The 18,571-nt window shown below is 46.6% G+C and overlaps 1 protein-coding gene across 17 annotated transcripts in view; it reads left to right on the forward strand.

The window, feature by feature from the left end:
* The window catches only part of PPFIBP1 (PPFIA binding protein 1), a 1,584,927-nt gene that overhangs the window by 1,060,077 nt on the left and 506,279 nt on the right, over positions 1-18,571 (forward strand). For 13 of the 17 annotated variants that reach the window (XM_069628106.1, XM_069628107.1, XM_069628105.1 and 10 more), the window contains one exon: positions 15,182-15,214. The exons of the other annotated variants lie outside the window; for them this stretch is intronic. In XM_069628106.1, the coding sequence (XP_069484207.1) occupies positions 15,182-15,214 (33 nt within the window). The remainder of the gene's footprint in view (positions 1-15,181; positions 15,215-18,571) is intronic. 17 annotated transcript variants of the gene reach the window in all.

Consider the following 18,571-nt stretch of genomic DNA (forward strand, 5'->3'; position numbering starts at 1 on the left):
TCGCACCTACTCTGACCATTCCCCAGTCACCATCTCCCTAGCACTATTCACGTTCGCCAGGCCTCGTAGCAACTGGCGATTTAAACCGCTGGCGCTCCAGGATGTGGCGTTTGCATCTACAATTGATGAACATGTGCGGCTATACTAAGACCAAAATGTAGGCTCAGTATCGTCTGCTGGTGTGCTCTGGGAGGCTTTTATGGTCTATATCCGGGGTATAGCGTTGTCGGCAGAGTTCAGTGTCCTTAAGGCCATCCAGCGCAATATGACAAATGGAAAGCAAGCTACAAAGGTTGGAACATGGACTAACTAGTAGTCCCCCTAGAGTCACGCTACCACAGATCAAAGAGGCCATAGATACCTTAAGGACACATGCAGACTGTGAGGTCAAGTTCTTGGATTCCCTGATGTCCGCTGGGAGATATGGGGAAGGTGACAGACCGGGACAGACCTGGCAGACTACCCGCTCGCATGGCAAAGCAAGAGACCAGTGATCAGTGTATCCCTCTTATAATGAACACTGCAGGGGACTCAGTTCACACTCCTGAGGCCATCAATGAAAATGAAACATTTGCTGGTTTTTGTAGCAATTTATACACTAGCAAAGATACATGTACACAGGAGGAAATGTATATATTCCTTGATGCCTTTCCACTTAGCCAGATATCGCAGGATACCAAGGCTCTACTAGACCTCCCGATCTCCATATCTGACATTACTCGGGCGATAACCACCTGCCACCTGGAAAAGTCCCTGGTACCGATGGCCTTACAGCTGATTTCTATATACGCTACAAGGCACCCCTAGCTCCATACCTTTTCCAGGTCTGGCAGGAGGCCCTCATATCCATGCCACTCCCAGTCACCATGGCAGTTATCACGGTCTTGCTGAAGCCAGAAAAGCCTGCAGATCAATGTGGATCCTATCGCCCCCTATCCTTATTTAACACAGATGTAAAGGTGTTTGCGAAAATCCTTGCCACTCGGCTGATACCAAGTATGCCATACATTATTCACCCTGATCAATCAGGATTTATCTCGGGCAGTTCCACAGCATCAAACCTATGTCGCCGCTTCAATATATTAGCACAAATAGATCGCAGGGCTCAAGCTGTAGCAGCCACGTTAGACATCCAAAAAGCGTTTGACTCTGTGTCATGGCGATGTATGTACACCGTGTTGACCAAATGTGGTTTTGGTCAGAGATTCCTAGAGGCCCTACGCCTCTTATACACAACACAAACAGCTAGGGTTAATACGAACGGGTTGCTTTACCCGCATTTTGAGATCGGCAGAGGCACCCGCCAAGGCTTCCCTTAGCTTCCTCTAATATTTGCTATCATTATAGAACCAATGGCAGACATGATAAAGCTCCAACATGGGCACAGAGGGGATCAGAATAGCGGGTGAACCGTAGATAGTCTCACTCTATGCGCACAATCCACTGATATATACACAACACCCTCAAACAAATCTACGACCAGCAACGGATGCCATCTTACATTTTGGGGTGTTATCGGACCTTAGGGTGAATTGCAGTAAATCCGAACTTTTTCCCCTTACGGGCACCACCACCCAACCCGATGACCTACAGGGATTCAAGTGGGCCCCGGAATATATGCGCTACCTAAGGATAACGGTTGCAAGACACAGCCCTGAGCTGCATGACTGTAACTATGGAAAGTATTTGACTTGCCTGCAATCGAAGCTGTCCAGCTGGACCCATCTCCCCATTACGGTAGCAGGCAAGATAGCGCTCCTCAAATGTTCTGCCTAAGCTCTTACATTTCTTCCTTAACATACTGATAGGTCCTGGGCGACTGTTCTGTCAAGAATTGGAAAGGGACATTTGCAAATTTGTCTGGCACTTCGGGGCAGTACGACTGAAATAGGACACATTAGCGCAACCATATGATAAGGGTGGGTTTTCGGCCCCCGACTTCCGAGTGTACTAGACGCGGAGGCACAATTTGCGGCCAACTGGTTTGAAGATAACCCACCCCCACCTCATACACAACTCAAGCAATACTCTGCGGGGGACTGGGACCTACGATCGCTAGTCCTCCCCAATGGATTCATGGACTACTGCGGATTTCTCCCTGCCTGCACCACAACACTAGCTTGGTGCAAAATATGGGAGGAAACGGGCATACACGACCCATGCCATGAAAACTTCCCACTCTGGAACTGTGTCCCGTCCCTCCCGCAAGTCTGTGCAAGCTTGCGCTATACCTGGGAGCGCCAGTGGTTTCACACACTGGGGTTTCTGTATAGGGAGGACAATTTCATTCAAACTACTGATATCCCGGTGCCCAAACACAACGCATCCTCACAGTGGCTGCTAAATGCGGGACTGCGTGGAGCGTGTAGTAAGTTGTGGAGCTGCTTCCCAATCAAGCCTCCTAATGATCCCTTGTTGGAATTTTTCCTGACAGTGGGGCACAATAGAAGTCGGATATGTACCCTACATTGCCTAATCCAGACCCACACGAGCGCACCACGCCACAATGTACAGGCTAATAAGGCTGAGGACCTCCAGATTGAGGTTACTGACAGACTATGGACTGACATGTGCGCACAAACACGCAGGGTGTCCTGTAACTCCCGATTTCAGTACACTGCTATATCTACACCCCAGACAGTGTGTGCATGTTTTCCAATGAGGGATCTGGGGGTTGTCCCACGCTAAATACTTCCCATTGATATAGGACTGTCCGCAACTGGTGGCCTTTTGGAAGGATGTGTGTAAGATGCTGTCAGAAATTATAGACAAAATTGTCATCCCTCGTCCATTACTCTGCCTGTTCCACATTTCAAACCCTCTATTAGGCAATGTGGGTAGATTGTGCGACTGTTCCCCTTGCTGGCCAAGTGCTGAATCCTTCTACGCTGGACAAGTGTAAATGCCCCAAACGAAGACCACTGGCTAAAGGATGTGATATGGGCTAATGACATGGAGGAACAATGGGCACACATGCAACCTCCCAAATCCAAGCCGAGCAATATTTGGTGCCCACTCAAATCGTACCTCTGGTGCAGAACAGCTGAACAGGATACACCTCAGTCCCAGTCCAGTCTCTTTCCTCCCCTGAGAATGGCATGGCCTCTGTCCCCCCTTTGCAAGGTTTATGTGACTCTCTCTCTGATTTCTTTCTTGAAAAAATCTCTACTATTCGTGACCATATAGAAGCTGGTCTGCCGTCGCTTACAGCTCCTAAAATCCTTATTTCATCTCCTCCCCCTACTGCCTCTTGGTCCCTGTTTCCGCAGTTTTCTAATTCCGACGTTCTGTCTGCTATTTCTAGACTGAAGTCCTGTATTGCTCGCCCAGAGTGCACGGACAGTCATTAATCACCAGCGCAATTGCAGAGCCAATACTTTAAACGCAGGTAGACGACGCAATGACTTACAACCACACGCACGCTTAGAAAATAATGAGCACTTATACGGCTATTTATTCAAAGCTTGGAAGCAACAAGTGATAACACCGAAATAAATCACAGAAAAGACAGAGAATTCCAAAGAAAATACATCACTGTGGGCGTAACTGAATCCCTCATCTCGCCAGAAGCGGCTGGAAGACCCTGATAACAGCCAGGCCGAGAGCACAACAGCCCACAGGTATGCCGGACAAAGGCGTCCCCCTTCCGACTGACGTCTTTGTACTTGTCCCATCTGACCGTTGAGGGGTTCCGCATATATGCACTCCTCAAAAAGGGGTGGTAATTTCTCGAACCTTCTGGCAATGCACTTGCGCATTGATGGGTAACCGTTGGTTGCCAGCTGGGTCAACCAACAGTAACCTCAAGGAGCAAAGCGCTTCCCTCTCCTAAGAACAAACGCCACGGAAAACGGTCCCATAACTCATAACAAGACATAACAAAACCAGCTTTCCCAGCAGAATGTCCTTGACTTGCATACCAGGTTTGGAAAGCATGTTTTCTTCAGCAAAGTAAATTCAGCTCTCAGCAAAGTAAGTACAGCTTTTCACTGAGGAATGGAGTAAATATCCAGTATGGCTCTGAGTGCCCCCAGAATACACTGCGCACCAGCGCCATGTTTTAGCTCAAGCATAACAAGTCTGCATCTCCTAATGATGCTATACCTCTTATTCTTTTAAAGGAGGTCTCGGCTGACCTCATTGAGCATATTACTTCTGCTGTGAATATCTCCTTCTCTACAGGGCTTATTCCTCCGTCCCTTAAGCATGCCCTAGTTGTCCCTCTGCTTAAGAAACCGTCTCTTGATCCTGATGTGCTGTCTAACTATCGTCCTATCTCACTCCTTCCCTTTCTTATGAAGCTGATGGAGGCTTTGGTCTCCCCTATTCTCTCTAACTTTCTTGAGTCTTCTCATTTCTTCGATCCTTTTCAGTCTGGTTTATCTGTCTTGAACTCGGTACTTGATGACCTGGTGCGTTTGGTGGACAAGGGTGGGGTCGGAGCAGTCCTACTTTTGGATTTATCGGCCGCCTTCAACACTGTTGATCATTCCATCTTGCTCTCTCGCCTCTCCAATGCTGGTCTTACTGGCCAGGTTCTTGACTGGTTCACGTTGTTTCTGTCTGATCGTTGACCGTGTATTTCTCTTCCCCCTTTCCGATCTAAGTTGGTTACACTTCTTTGTGGCGTTCATCAGGGCTCTGCACTTTCTCCTATTCTTTTTATTATCTATATCAGATCTCTTCTGCTTCTTATTCATTCACATGGTTTCCGTTACTACTCTTATGCGGACGATACTCAGATTCTTGTCCGCCTGGATCTCACTCAAGCTGAGACTGTTGCACGACTCAGGAACTGTTTGGAGGATCTGGGGCATTGGATGATGATCAATTGGCTAAAACTGAATGGCAGTAAGACCGAGGTCCTGGTTGTGGGTACTTTGTCTCCCCCCCCCCTTCTTTTTTGGACCCCGCAATTCTGGCCACCGAGCCTCGGCCCTCTTCCTATTCCGGTCCAATTTTTCTACAACCTCGGCGTCAAGATCTCTGCCTCTTTGTCCCATGACAACCAGGTGGCTAGCGTGTGTAGTGCTGGGCACTTTAAACTCTGCATTCTGTGGAAAGTCCTGTCTTTTGTCCCTGCTGAATGCCAGGCTCCGGTAGTGGCAGCTTTGGTCCTCAGCACTCTCGACTATTGCAACTCTCTTAATTTGGCCCAGCCTCGCTATCTCATCCAAAGGCTTCAATTACTGCAAAATGCTGCTGTTCGTTCTATATTTCATCCTCCTTTTGGATCTCACATTTCTCCTCTGCTCAAGAAACTTCACTGGCTTCCTGTGGCCAGCCGGATCTTGTTCAAATCGCTCTGTCTGGTGCACCGTGCCTTTTATGGCGTGGGTGCTGAGTATCTCCAAGCTAAATTTGCTCATTATACTCCTTCCCATTTGCTGCGTGTCTTCTCATTGTTCCTAGATATCGGTTGTCATGTATGGGAGGCCGTGCCTTTTCTGTCGCGGCTGCTACAGACTGGAATAAGCTGCCTACTGCTCTTCGTGCAACTGAAGACCATCTTACCTTCCGCCGGCTGCTGAAAACCACTTTGTTCTAGGTCCGCTTATTGTGGCTATTGGCCGTTTTCTGATTGTATTCTCCTTCTGTAACTAGTGCCAAGATGCCTTTGGGTGTATGTGCGCTTTATTAAGTTTATATAACATAACATAACTATAATAGGAGTGAACTGGTCTCATGCTATTTGACCCTGACCACAATACCCAAATGGACATATAAATTCACAATCCAATGACCCCTTTTGTATCCAAATGTATTCTACACGGTTCAAGAACCATAATGACCATCCTCATTGTATGTGACAATTGTATTGATAGCTTATTAATCTGTGAAGTTGTGTTGTGTGATGCCAAGTGTACCAATAAAGTTTAAAACAAAATAAAAAAGTCTTTTCACATGCTATGGTCGAACTGTCTCTCTTGCAAAACGGGCACCCAAGTTCAGGCACACGGGCCATACCTCTCAAACATTTGTGTCCCAGGGCTGGTGAAACTCGCGCTTTTGTTTTTGGGTGGGATGGTGAGACAGGAGTCATGGGACCAGAGGGAAACGGCCATATCAAGAAAAATAGAATTTGCTGTTTGCTGGGAACGTGGAGCCGAGTGAAGTTGAGCAAAGTTGGGCAGTCCTGCAGTCAGCAGTCTGCCTTCCAGTTCGTTTTGTGGGAGGACCCACTTAAGCCCAGCAGCAGTCCGCGGAGCGCGGAGCCGAGCGAAGTTGGGCAGTCCTGCAGTCAGCAGTCTGCCTTCCAGTTCGTTTTGTGGGAGGACCCACTTAAGCCCAGCAGCAGTCCGCGGAGTGGAACGCGGAGCCGAGCGAAGTTGAGCAAAGTTGGGCAGTCCTGCAGTCCTCGGCAGCCGAGGGAGCCGAAGGTACCAGGACGGTGTTGGAAAGTGTTATCGTGAGTACCGTGAACACTCCGAAAACACACCCAGCCTTACACATCCCCTACAGCACCGCTTACAACCCGACCCTCGTCCATCGACCATAGACAATGGAGGAGGATTCAGAACAACGCTGCCTCAGGAGTCGCATGAAAAAGAAATCCCCCGACTCCAAAACAAAGCAGCAACCTCTGTGCACCAACCCCCCGCCCCGCAGGGGATAGTGTTTTTGACGCCCGCACACCCTCACCTCCATCGAAACTTAACATTGCAGTTGAAACTGCACAAAGACCGCTACAAAGACTCCAACACAACTTGGAGAACAAGTCAAGTGTCTTACCGGCCTCAGGTACCGGACCGTTGGCCCAGCCGCATCTGGCTCCGGCGTCTACAGTGCGGCCTCTCACACCGTGTTCGGTGGGAGGAGCCCAAACGCTGCTGGAGGTGGCGCTCCCATGTACGATCGCCCGAACCGTCTGCCTCCCTACCGCCTTGGCGAGTGGCCCTTCACGCGAGTGGGTCGGAGGACCTCTCACGCAGGTCCTTGGGGCAGCAGTGCGGGTGGACGGGAGTGATCTGAGCCATCTGAGCCGCCATCTGATCTGCCACCTGACTCGCGGCCGAACGGCATAAGTAGTCCAGCTGCTCTGGATGAACTGCTCAGGGCAATACCCGTCAGGATCAGTGCCATCATACATGTGCACCCGGGTGACGTCCAACCTGAACCCCACGAGCCACACAAGGCTCAGGTCTCACAGGAAACACCAGAGCCTTTAGACGCCTTACTGAGTCCCAGTGGCATGTCCTCTGCCAAGCAGAAGCAAGCTGGGATCCTGATGCCAACAAAAGACTTACAGGTGGAATTGCAGCGACCCCCGGCCCAAGAAACAAACATGGAGCAGCCCATCCAAGACCCCATTCCGGCCGATGCAACAAAACCAACCTTCTCACAGCTTGTGAAAAGAACGCGGATTCCTTACAAAAAAAGAGGAAGGGGCAAATCTCAAGCACCCCCCACACACGGTAGTAAGGAAAACACAGCCACACAAAAAAAAGACGGACCTAAGGTAAAAGAGATCGCAGACAACGCCTACACCTCCAACCAAAACACTAATAAAAAACATGGTGTTGGAAAAAACAGTCTACCGACCCCTCTGCGTTCCACCGCCCTGATGAACTTCGTCAAAACACAAGGCAACCGGAAATTACCCTCTGACAATGAGCCTTCGGACGCGGACATTTTAGAAGCTCTGGAAGACACTCCCCCACTGCGCAAACTCAGGAAAACAGTAGCAGTGCTGGACAAACGGAAAGACACCCAAGAGGGTGAAGCTACCCGACAGCTTGACGACCGGCCTGTAAACACCGGTACCCCAGGGGCAATCACCCAACCTGAGCCCACTTTAACAGACAAAACCACACAAGCACCTGCGGCGGACGTCCTGGTACATACACAGGATAAGCCGGAGTTACTTGAGCTACTTCTCCCTAAAGTCTACCCTCAAGGAAGAACGATGAATGTGCAACCTTGGGCAAAAATTCATCTCTCAAGTCTAAACCCTCCGCTGAGTCTTCCAGAATCCACAATTGACTCACTGCCCCGAGGACACGACGACACGGGCCCGTGGAACTCCTCACCTCAGCCGCATCAGCCAGCCGAGGACGTGTTTAGCTCAGATAGAACCCGGCGACCCGCCATGGACCCACCCTGCACAGAGCATCTGGCTACACCACTGAAAACCAGAAGGCTGAGAGAACTTCTACCTGACACGCCAAAAGATTCACCAAACAATAGACGGGACATGACAACAGTCATGTCGGCTATAACAATTGCAATGGCCCCTTTCTGCAAACTTTGAGAGCATCAGCGGCACCTCCAGAGACAACACCATGATGTTAGCACTCATTCAGTCCAAGCTAACATTTCTGGAAGGATTCATAACAGCCATAGACTTGAAATACAACATATCACAAAGAAAACGGGACCTGAACGAGGAGGATCCTGAAACCGGCACGGGGGCAAACAGACAAAAAGGCTCTGCAGCTGCATCTTCTGCACAGAAATCCACACAGACGCCCCAGGGCAGTTGCAACAAGGGATTTGCATTAATATTCAACAAACAACCCACAATGCCCTCTAAAACAAACGAAACGCAATTCAAGACAAACCCATTATAGACACAGACAAACGGAGGCCAACACGGGCCCGGAACATGAAAGAAAGCCCTAAAAAATCAGAAAAAGATCAGTCGGAAAATTGGAGGCAAGCCCCGATCCCTCCTGCACTCAACCCCAAAACCCTTGATGCTCAACAAACTACAACAGATTCAGGACTTAGTCCATCAACGAACAAAGCGGTCATGCCCATCGACCTTGCGAAATCTCCCAACACTACGAGCGACTTCTTGGAGTCAAGTCTCATAACAAATCTATCTCAACATCTAGAACAGGAGCCAGACGAGATAAACCCACAGTCCCCCGCAGAAGTGGCATGCCAAAAGACGGCCAAACGACCCCAAAAGGCGCATATAGAACAGCCACTTCGCCCATAGTTCTCCGTCAGCCTGAAAATGAGCCACCCAAACAGAAAACTGACAACGATCTTCAGCAACAAAAAAAGCCTCTACCTTCAGCAGCAGTACTAACACCACTAGCGCCGCATCCAGAAGCATCACCCAAGCGGCTGCGGCGTTCTAGTCCGACCAAGCACTCTCAAAACGCAAACAGACCCTCAGACAAAACAGAGGCTGGTGTGACCACTCAAGAAAAAACCTGACTCTTCAAATTGGAACAGGCTTCAAGTAAGGACAAATACATGGTCCTGAATCGAAAATCCGTGCTGAGAATAGTGGCAAATACAACCACCCTAAAAAAGCTAAAGACTGACAGTTTCAAGCTCATCGAGCCGTACCACAGAGAAAACAAGGCAAAAGCTTACTTACACATCAAGGCAACAGCAATTCAAGATTTGACACGGGAGGCTAGCAGAGAGCTGAAACTAGCTGGCTTTCTATTATCAGAAATAAAAAGTCCCGGGAACATGATAAAAAAAAAAAAAAAAAAACTTGAGGAAGCCACCGTGAACATAAGGAAACACGACTCTAAACCAGAAGACCATCACAACTCTCGGATAGCTGAGCTGAAGAGTCACTTTGAGGAGAGAATCGACAAGAATTATCGGAAACATTCGACTGCCACAATGGAGTCATCCCATCCCTACGACGTCAAAGAACAGACCAGGCCAAGACCTCTCTACTCGAGCACCGACATACTGCAGGGATACCAAAGCAGACAGAGCTACAGGGAATGCTCCCCCCATCGAAACAGAATCTACAGCTCCAGAAACAGCAGACAGGAACCGCCGACAAGACGACCATGTGATACACCTACCAGCGAAAGTAAAGAACTGGCGGCGGGAGGCCCTTGGAATTGGCTAAAGGGTGCCCTAATTCCAAATCGCAAGAAATAGCAATCACCAACAGCAGCAAACAAACCGTACTTACAAAAGGCCCTGACTCTAGCATCATGGAATACCAGAGGCCACGCCCACCTAACCGATTACAACAGCGAGGACCTAGGCCAATTCGACATCCTCTGCTTACAAGAGACATGGCTTCTGGAGAAGCTGTCAATGGACGGCTTTGAAATCGAGATCTCACCTGCAGTGAAAGGCCTTCTGGGTCGCCCGTCATCAGGCTTACTTATCGCAGTCCGGTCGGGCCGGGACCTGAAGATCGTCAAGAGTATCACAGGATCGTATGGGGGTACTGGCGGTCCTCATACACTGGAATCACTTCTCCAACGCCACAAAGTCCTGGTCATCGACAAATGTCGCAATAATAACCATCTACTGGAATCCCCAAAAAACGTCGGCTGCAGACTTTTGTCAAGCAGTGGCTGAGACTCTATTGTCATCGAATGGAACACCACATTTATAATCATCTGTGGTGACATGAATTCAAAATGTGTCCACCCGAAAGATCTTCACGTTCCAGCTTCCTTTACGTCGCTGACAGAAGAAAGAGGCCGAGCTTGGATGAGCCTGATGTCCTCTAGAAACTTTCACAACACCGCATGGATTAGGGACTGGCATACATAGATCCCTACATGGGAAAGGGGAACTTCAACCGCCACCCTGGACTACATATTCGTATCTAGTGCCATGCTTACAGAAATTGAAGGGTTCCTGGTGGTAAAAACAAATGCAAGTGACCACAACATGCTGTCCATGGCCTGGTCCTCGAACTCTCATCAAACCAAATGTTACCCAGCCACAGTTGAGGTTAACACTCAACAAACTCGGCTACGCTTGACAACAGCAAGTGTAAGGAGTTTAACCCAGCAATACGTCTCAACTGGGGACAACACAATAACCACCGGGAGTACATCAAGGACCAACTAGATTCCCTTTTTGATCAATTACAAGGTCAAACGAAAAGAGGGCAACAAATTTACAGTCAATTTCAACCATGCATACGACAAAACAATAGCAGCAAAAAAAAAGGGCACTGAGAAAACTAAAACGCAAAGCAATAGCGGAAAACAACGAACTAGACTGGAAAACATGGTCTAAAGAACTAAAAATCTACAAAGCATGGCTCAGGTCTTACAAAGCGGGACTTTATCAAAACGACGCAGAAACAATGTTAAGAACCCTGTCGACCAAAAGATCCGGCATCTTCTAGGCCCTAATCAACACAACACGGGGAAACCTGGGGACCCACCTGGCAAACTCAGTCGCAGAATCGGCATGGGATACATTCTTTACTGATCTCTTTGCAGCTCCACTGAACACTGAGACAACACACCCCGAGACCAACCTGTCTCCCTGGATTGACCTTTCATGAAAAGCAGACATAAGCTCAGCCATTCAAAAGCTCAAAACATCAAGAGCGCCGGGTCCTGACGGGCTCACCAACACCAACATAGACTTAAAAAACCACATAAACGAATAGACAGACTTAATCAGTCTCCTTTTCAAGCACTGTAGAGACACCAGACCGATTCCTGCCTCATGGACCAAAGCAACGGTTGTCCCGATCTTCAAGAAAGGAAGTAGGAAAAATCCGGCAAACTACCGTCCTATAGCGCATCTAGATATCATCGCAAAACTGTTTGCAACTCTCCTACTACAGCATTTCCAAAAATGGACGAAAACGGCCCCCTGCACAGACCACTTCCAGATGGGCTTTAAAAAGAACGGCAGTACCTCTGCGAACATATTCCTTCTAAACATACTCAAAGCAAAAATAAAACAAGGAGCTCCAACTGTCTACGCAGCCTTCATCGACCTATGACAGGCATTTGACAAAGTGGACAGAACCATCTTATGGAATAAGCTAAAAACCTGGAACTGTCCCGAAGAAGTCCTAGATCCAATAATAGAGCTCCATACCCTGACATCTTTGCGTGTCTGACTGAACAAACAAGGTGTGCTCCCTAAAGAAATTCCTTCAGAGGAGGGGTCAAGCAGGGCTGCCCCTTTGCTCCGGCCTTGTTTGTGGCATTCTTAGGGGATTACAAAGAGTCTGAAGAAACAGTCTGCTGTTTTCCCCCGAAAATAGGAAACATCGCGGTGTCAAGAATTCTATACGTGGACGATATGATATTGCTTGATCAGACCCCGATAGGTCTGCAACGGCAGCTGGACAACCTTGCCAAATACATGACAGCAAACAACCTCACGATAAACAACAGCAAGACCAAAATCATGATCCTTTCTAAAAAACCATCAGATTCGCAAAACGGACAAAGTTTGGTCATTGAATAAAACACAGATTGAAGTTGTTCAGAACTTTACCTTGGAGTCATCATCGATGGTTCATCACAAGAAACCAAAATGCAGCAATACTTATGGGACAAAAGAACAAATCTGACATCACAAATGAGACTGATCGACAGAAAGTTCGGTAAATTCTCGCTCCTACCAGCGATTCATTTTTACAAAGGCAAAGTAGTACCGGCCTTAACATATGGTATAGAGGCAACAATCACCATGCCGAACTCAATCTGGCCGAAACTGGAAGGCTACCTCTGGAAATCGGTACTTGGCCTCCCCAACTCAGTGCAGATATCAGCTGTAAGAAGAGAGCTGGGACTGCTGTCACTAGAAGCGACCGTCAGTGTGTCTTCGATTTCACTGTTCAGGAAGACCTTGATACAAGACGGTCTCCCTATATTTAATCTCATCGAAGATGAGGTCAAAATGAACAAATGTCAAGCCCTACACAACTTGGCCGACCAACAAAAAACCAAACTGGATAACTTGGCGTCTAACCTAGATGACCTGATAGCCAACCCACAGAGTGATCTACAAGCTCAAAAACGACGACTGGATTTCTACAGGTGAAAAGGCAGTGGCGAGCAAACTTCTAAAACGCCTCCCGCCAACATTTAACAAACTGAAAAGCCCTTTGGCTTATTGTATTTAATTTCCGGACAAGAAACTCCGAAAAACCTTCCTAAGAGCTCAGCTAAATCTATTACACACTAGAGAGATCCTAGCGGTTAGAGGACAATCTAAACACACAAGCTGCAGATTGCGCCAAACGCTGAACAACCAGGAAACAGTCCGACACTTGGTGCTTAATTGCCCTAGCTTAAACGCAGAACGCACAGCCTTTTTGGCTCCACTCTGGGCCAACTCAGTACTCGTGGAAGAAGACACATGGTGGTACTGCCTGATCTCAGGAGAAAAAGCAAGATGGTCCCTGCAAAAATATTGGAAGCGCCATTTGCAAAGATGATCTCCATTGAAACCACACCAAAATAGCACAAAAAACGACACCAAAGTCAGGACTTGCTTTCTCAGATCTCTCTCCGCCAAGAAGAATCCATCCTTGGCTGTCGGTATTCTACAACGACCATCGACATTCCACAATGTACAGTCAAACATGTTTATCATCCGACCACTCGAACATTTGCCTCAATATGTCTTCTTGTAAAAGTCAATTTCTTTTGACTATACACAAGTAAATAAAAAAATGAATTAAAAAAAACATAACTGAGGCTCCACTCCTTCAAAATGAATTTCTAATGTTTTTGTGCTACCAAACATCCTATTGCAGACCCAGTTGTCCCATCATTCCCTAGGGGGCAGTATGACCACGTTCTAGTTTTGACGTTTTTGGCAATGCCTTCTCCCAAGACTCGGTTCCCAAAAAAATATGTATTTTGCAACTCTTGTATTTTATCTATTGTCAAAAAGAAATCGTTATTCAACATTTCACTAAAAGCTTCCTGGGAACTGCTAAGCCTTGCAACAATAAGTCATGTGTGCTGTACCTCACCCTTCCTCCACTAACCTTGGCATGCTGAACACTCGGAAAGGGGGGGGTGCAGGGGGGAAGCAGGAATAAAGTTTAATTACATGGAAAGACTGAGGCTCAGAATTGTGGTCTAGTGCCCCAAATAACAGAAATCTACACACTCTGATGAGGCCTATTTCAAGATGGCAGGACCCTGGCTATTGTGTCAAGAGGCCCCTATGCTAATAGAAGCCTGCAGCAATGTCTTTGCTGCCCATTTTGCAACCATGTGCTTGTTAGCCTAGTCTTCTCTAGGGTGTGGCAAAACTAAAGCAAAACTACATCCCATTTTAAGATAACCTGAAACACTGCAACAGATGACTAACACTAACACTAAAAATGATCAAATCTCCATGCTAATAGAACTTCCACAACTTGTACTTCCCTACATGATTTGGTTGCTGCACCTTCATTCCAAATCCTTGAACCAAGGCCAAATCCGCTGGTGCCTTGGCAAAGCTGTCAATCAGCTTATGGTGGAATTCTTCACACTGTTCTTGGGTAGAGGAACGTATGAGGGACAGTACCCGGATAGTTTGGGTTTCTCCAGTTGTCATCCACAGCCCCGCAATGAGAGTGACTCCTCTTCTTCGCAGAAAACGAGTTAGACATGTTGTCACCGAGAGACCCATATCTCCCTTTGTGCTGCTTCTTGTCCTTCCCTGAAGAGTTATCTTTCTCTCATATATTCCAAAGGGATTGGGGCCCTTTCGAAGAAGAATCTGTGTCCTCACTCCTCACATGTGCAGGGAGATGTAGTGTAGTGAAATGAAATGATATTTTATTTATTTTGCGCTCGTACACAAGTGATTTGAGGCACGCTCCCAGAGGGCTTTGGAGCGCATACATTGGTAGGCTCTGCAATCCTCTGTGTCGTGTTCTTTCTCAAGGCAGCAAAGGCCAACCATATGCAGGTCTAACAGCAACATTTACCTTTCGCAATCTCTTCAGAGCTTGAGGCCTGAGGCATTATGGGTACTGGGCATGACACGGTGAAAAAACAGCAAGAAGCAAGTAGCATTCCAGAGCAGTGTACTGGGTAAGCATAAAAAAGGAATGGCAGTCATGAAACCCAGGTAGCTCCATATATTCTGCCCCTGACGTTATGTCCTGCATTGTGAGCGGCCAGCAGAGCCGAGGTAGAATTGCCCAGTGCCTCTTGGTGGCTGAAAATATTTGAGGATAACTGGCGTTTGGAGAAGATATTTTTAACATGATACTTCCGAGAGAGGAGGACAATCCTTTAGAAACATTATTTTCTATTTAATTTATGTTTAGATGATTAAAAAAAAACAATGTAATAGTCAAGAGTTCAAAATAGGCGTGCCCCAAAACTCTTCTGCATGGAGTCTGCTTTTTCTAAATTTTATTGAGAATGTCATTAACAGTTTTGATATGATTAATATAATTTGTGTATGTTTACTGTATGTTTTACCTTGTCCTTCTGCGTGTTCTTTTCCATTCTTCTTCTGCGTGTGGAAGATCGCAGCCGAAGTGCCAGTGCACCCACTTTAGGTATAGTACAGCTTGCATGTAAAACTACAACTCTGGCATGCTCCAATCATCTCTAACAGGTTATAGCTAGATCATAGAATGGATTACTAAATCTCACATGTCAAACAAAACTAACACATTTGCTGTTTCATGTTTAGTGGTGATAGATAACAATTTGTGGCTTTAGATTTTTGGGGTACAAATTGATATGTGCGCAAGTACCTTTAGACATGAGTACACCTGGATGGCAGCAATGAGAATAATACTTTGCCACCTTGCTTCCTACCACCTCTAAAACCTCCCTGCCTTTGCCAGGTGCGAAATGGACGAGTTGGAAGATCATTGCATTAGGTGCTCCATTTACATTAAATATCTTTTGAATTTGCTTTTTTGTCAGTTTTGGCGTTAATAAGAGTTCCAAGTGAGTTTATAATTCGGTTTAGTTTAATACAGTAGTTGCCCCAGAGCCCCAACAAACCAAAGCATTGCATACTGTTGCAAGGATGGCGAACTGCCAGTCAACTGAAGCAAAAGGTTCTTTAACAATAATGGTGAAGAGGTCTTTGAATTCCAAAACATAGTTAATGCTAATCGCAATCTGGGAACACGAAAAATCCAAAGCGGAAGGAGCATGCTTTAGCGAGAAGGGGCAAGCATTTATAATCCAGAGAAGGGTGCTCAATGGCCTCTCCAGAGAAGAGTGCATTGTGACGAAGGTGAAGTCCCACTAGTCCAAAGCATAATGCACTGTGACGAATTCACTGTGACGAGGACTCTTGGCTGGAAGCGAGTAGGTTTTAAAGTCACTTTCGTTTTTGGCTGTTGGTTATTTGTTTCTGGATAGTGATATGCTATTGTATTAGCCAGGCTCTTGTTACTGCAACGAATGTACATGATTGCAAATTATGTAATCACATTGGATAACCAGTAACAGCAGTAGCAAGAGCCAGATGAGTTCAAGTATTCCAAAAACGTATTTAGGTAGTTAGAGACGTTGTGCATTCAGACTAAATGCTGTTGACTCGCGACAGAATAACTGCAAAAGAGGAGGGCATTTAAGTTCACTTAAGACAATAGTAAACCCAAGCATACTTGGCAAAGCTTCTTTTCCATCTCAGAGTATTTCATTATTGCAAGCTATTGCCATATTTCCTTCCGCGTTTTTTAAACACACATATATGGTGTTGGGCCTGCAGGGAAATAATCAAGTTAGCAGAAGGATAATTAACACAGACTGCAACTGGTCTCTAACCAAGAGAACCCACAAATTACCTAAAATATGCCCTTGATTGCTCACACGACTTCACGTGATTCACGGGGCGGCTTCAGAAATGCTTAGCATAGGGTTCAACTCATACACCCATGACTCTGTTGTATGGTTCTAGTCTGGCAGCATGACCCTTTACTACCACAATCATTTGTGTTTCTCCTTTTTAAATTCCAATTCTGGCATACTGTAGGCTGAGCATTTCTAGATTATTAAGTGTTCTTCTAGATGGCTTGATACAGCACATTGGCTGGTCAAAAAAAGAGACTTAGTGCATCAATGTGTTCATGCCTGAACTGCAGGGCTACTAACATTCTAGAGCTTTCCAAGAGTCGCACATGTAAAACATTTTTCAAAGCAAAAATGTTTTCCTAAACCCGCCAGAAAGACGAGCTATTCATATGGCTTCCATATGTTGCAATGCGCATAATGTTCATCTTGCATTGCTTTTCATTACAAAGTGAATGACGTTTGTTGGAAAGAAAATCTGAATGGTCTTTGACAGATGTTGGTACGTTGATATTTTCATTGAAATGGAGTCTAAACCTGCTGTGATAAAAAAATATGACTGTTAATAAGTAAGCAAACTGCATAGCGCACACTGAGCTCTGCGTGCACAAATGGTATGGCTGTAGTGCCCGATGTATGTACTAGGGTCATTGTACGATGGCCTGAGGTCACGTTGCCGCCTCCACAGCTGTGTATAAGGAAATGCAAGGCGTCTGGTGATTTTCTTTTTTTTTTTTTAATATGAGGGGCATGCAAATATTTCCCGCAAGTATGCATGAGCGACCAAGCACAGTGAAGGAGCCTGAACCAACCAAGTGGGTCTGGGGAGGGGGAGGGGGGGGGGGCGCTCCCTCCCTCCACCTTCAAGATTTTTTTTTTTAAAATATTGCAATCAAATTGTGCATTATACAGCACACTTTCTGTGAAAAAAATGTAGTAAAAAGTCAGTGTGCAATTGGTTGTGTAGTGTATGGCCAATTCAAAAATAGAATAGATGCGAGTCACCAGCAGGGCACCAGGAGCGTTTCCCAATGCATTTTCAGGGTCTTTGCCAACAAAATATGCCAGTAAAAACATGTTTGTGCTTGTTATGCCAATACTGTTCCATTCCGGCTGCAGCAATATATCCCATCTCAGAACATTCCCTGTTTGCTTTGCACATAATGACAGTAATGATACTAAAAGAAAATATGCCCACACTAGCTCTGCCAATATATGGCTGTATCCCCATGGAAAAACATACTCTAGCATTGCCTTTTAAAAAGCCATGCCACAATAAGAAAACGTGTCAAAACTGGCTACACAGTAGGCCACTATAGACATGTAATAACACTTAAAATGCTTGCTTTATCAAAGATACCCATTACAAAAATGTCATGCCATAGTAAGAAATGGCAGGAGAGGCTTCCCCAAAATGTCAGTTGAGCTACGTAATAGCACATCATCATTTCTTTTACCAACCACTGGTTGATATAAGAAAGGGTGATGTTTTTTTGATGAATGGGTGCCCAGTAAAAAATGTTGTTAACCCCATCCGCCGAAATCAGCTCCACGACCCAGCACAGACACGCACACATTCACACAACACATGTACTCACTTATTCCATTCACACGCGCACCCACACATCATACACTCACTCTTTCACGCATATAAAACATACAAAATTAAAATCGTACATGTATGCAGCCTCAGTCCGTACTCCAATCTACCGCCTCCAAAAAGCCCTTTGGCTCCCAACAGGAACCTGGAAGCAAAGAGCACTTCCTGGTTCCTGCACCGGGGTGCAGGAGCCATAGCGCTTCTGACGCACTGTCCGGATTAGTTTCACGCACTTTCAAATGTGCAGTACACCAGCTTGCATCCCCAATTGGCCATGCAAAGCTGGGGAAGCAGAACGCACCTGGCCTTGCATGGCCCATTGGACATGTGTGATTGGGTATGAACTGTAAAAGGGATATGGCGTTTCTCTTTGACAGGTCAAGCCAGCCTACGAGTGCTCCATCAGCTGCAACAAGCAGCTGAAGGAGTGCAGGGTGTTTTCACTGGACTGGCGCGGCTCCTCGATGATGGCCGAGGGTTCTGGTGGGCCGGGCACCTTGCC

Source organism: Ambystoma mexicanum, chromosome 12 (assembly GCF_040938575.1).
Source record: "Ambystoma mexicanum isolate Mex_15411 chromosome 12, UKY_AmexF1_1, whole genome shotgun sequence".
Classification (NCBI taxonomy): domain Eukaryota; kingdom Metazoa; phylum Chordata; class Amphibia; order Caudata; family Ambystomatidae; genus Ambystoma; species Ambystoma mexicanum.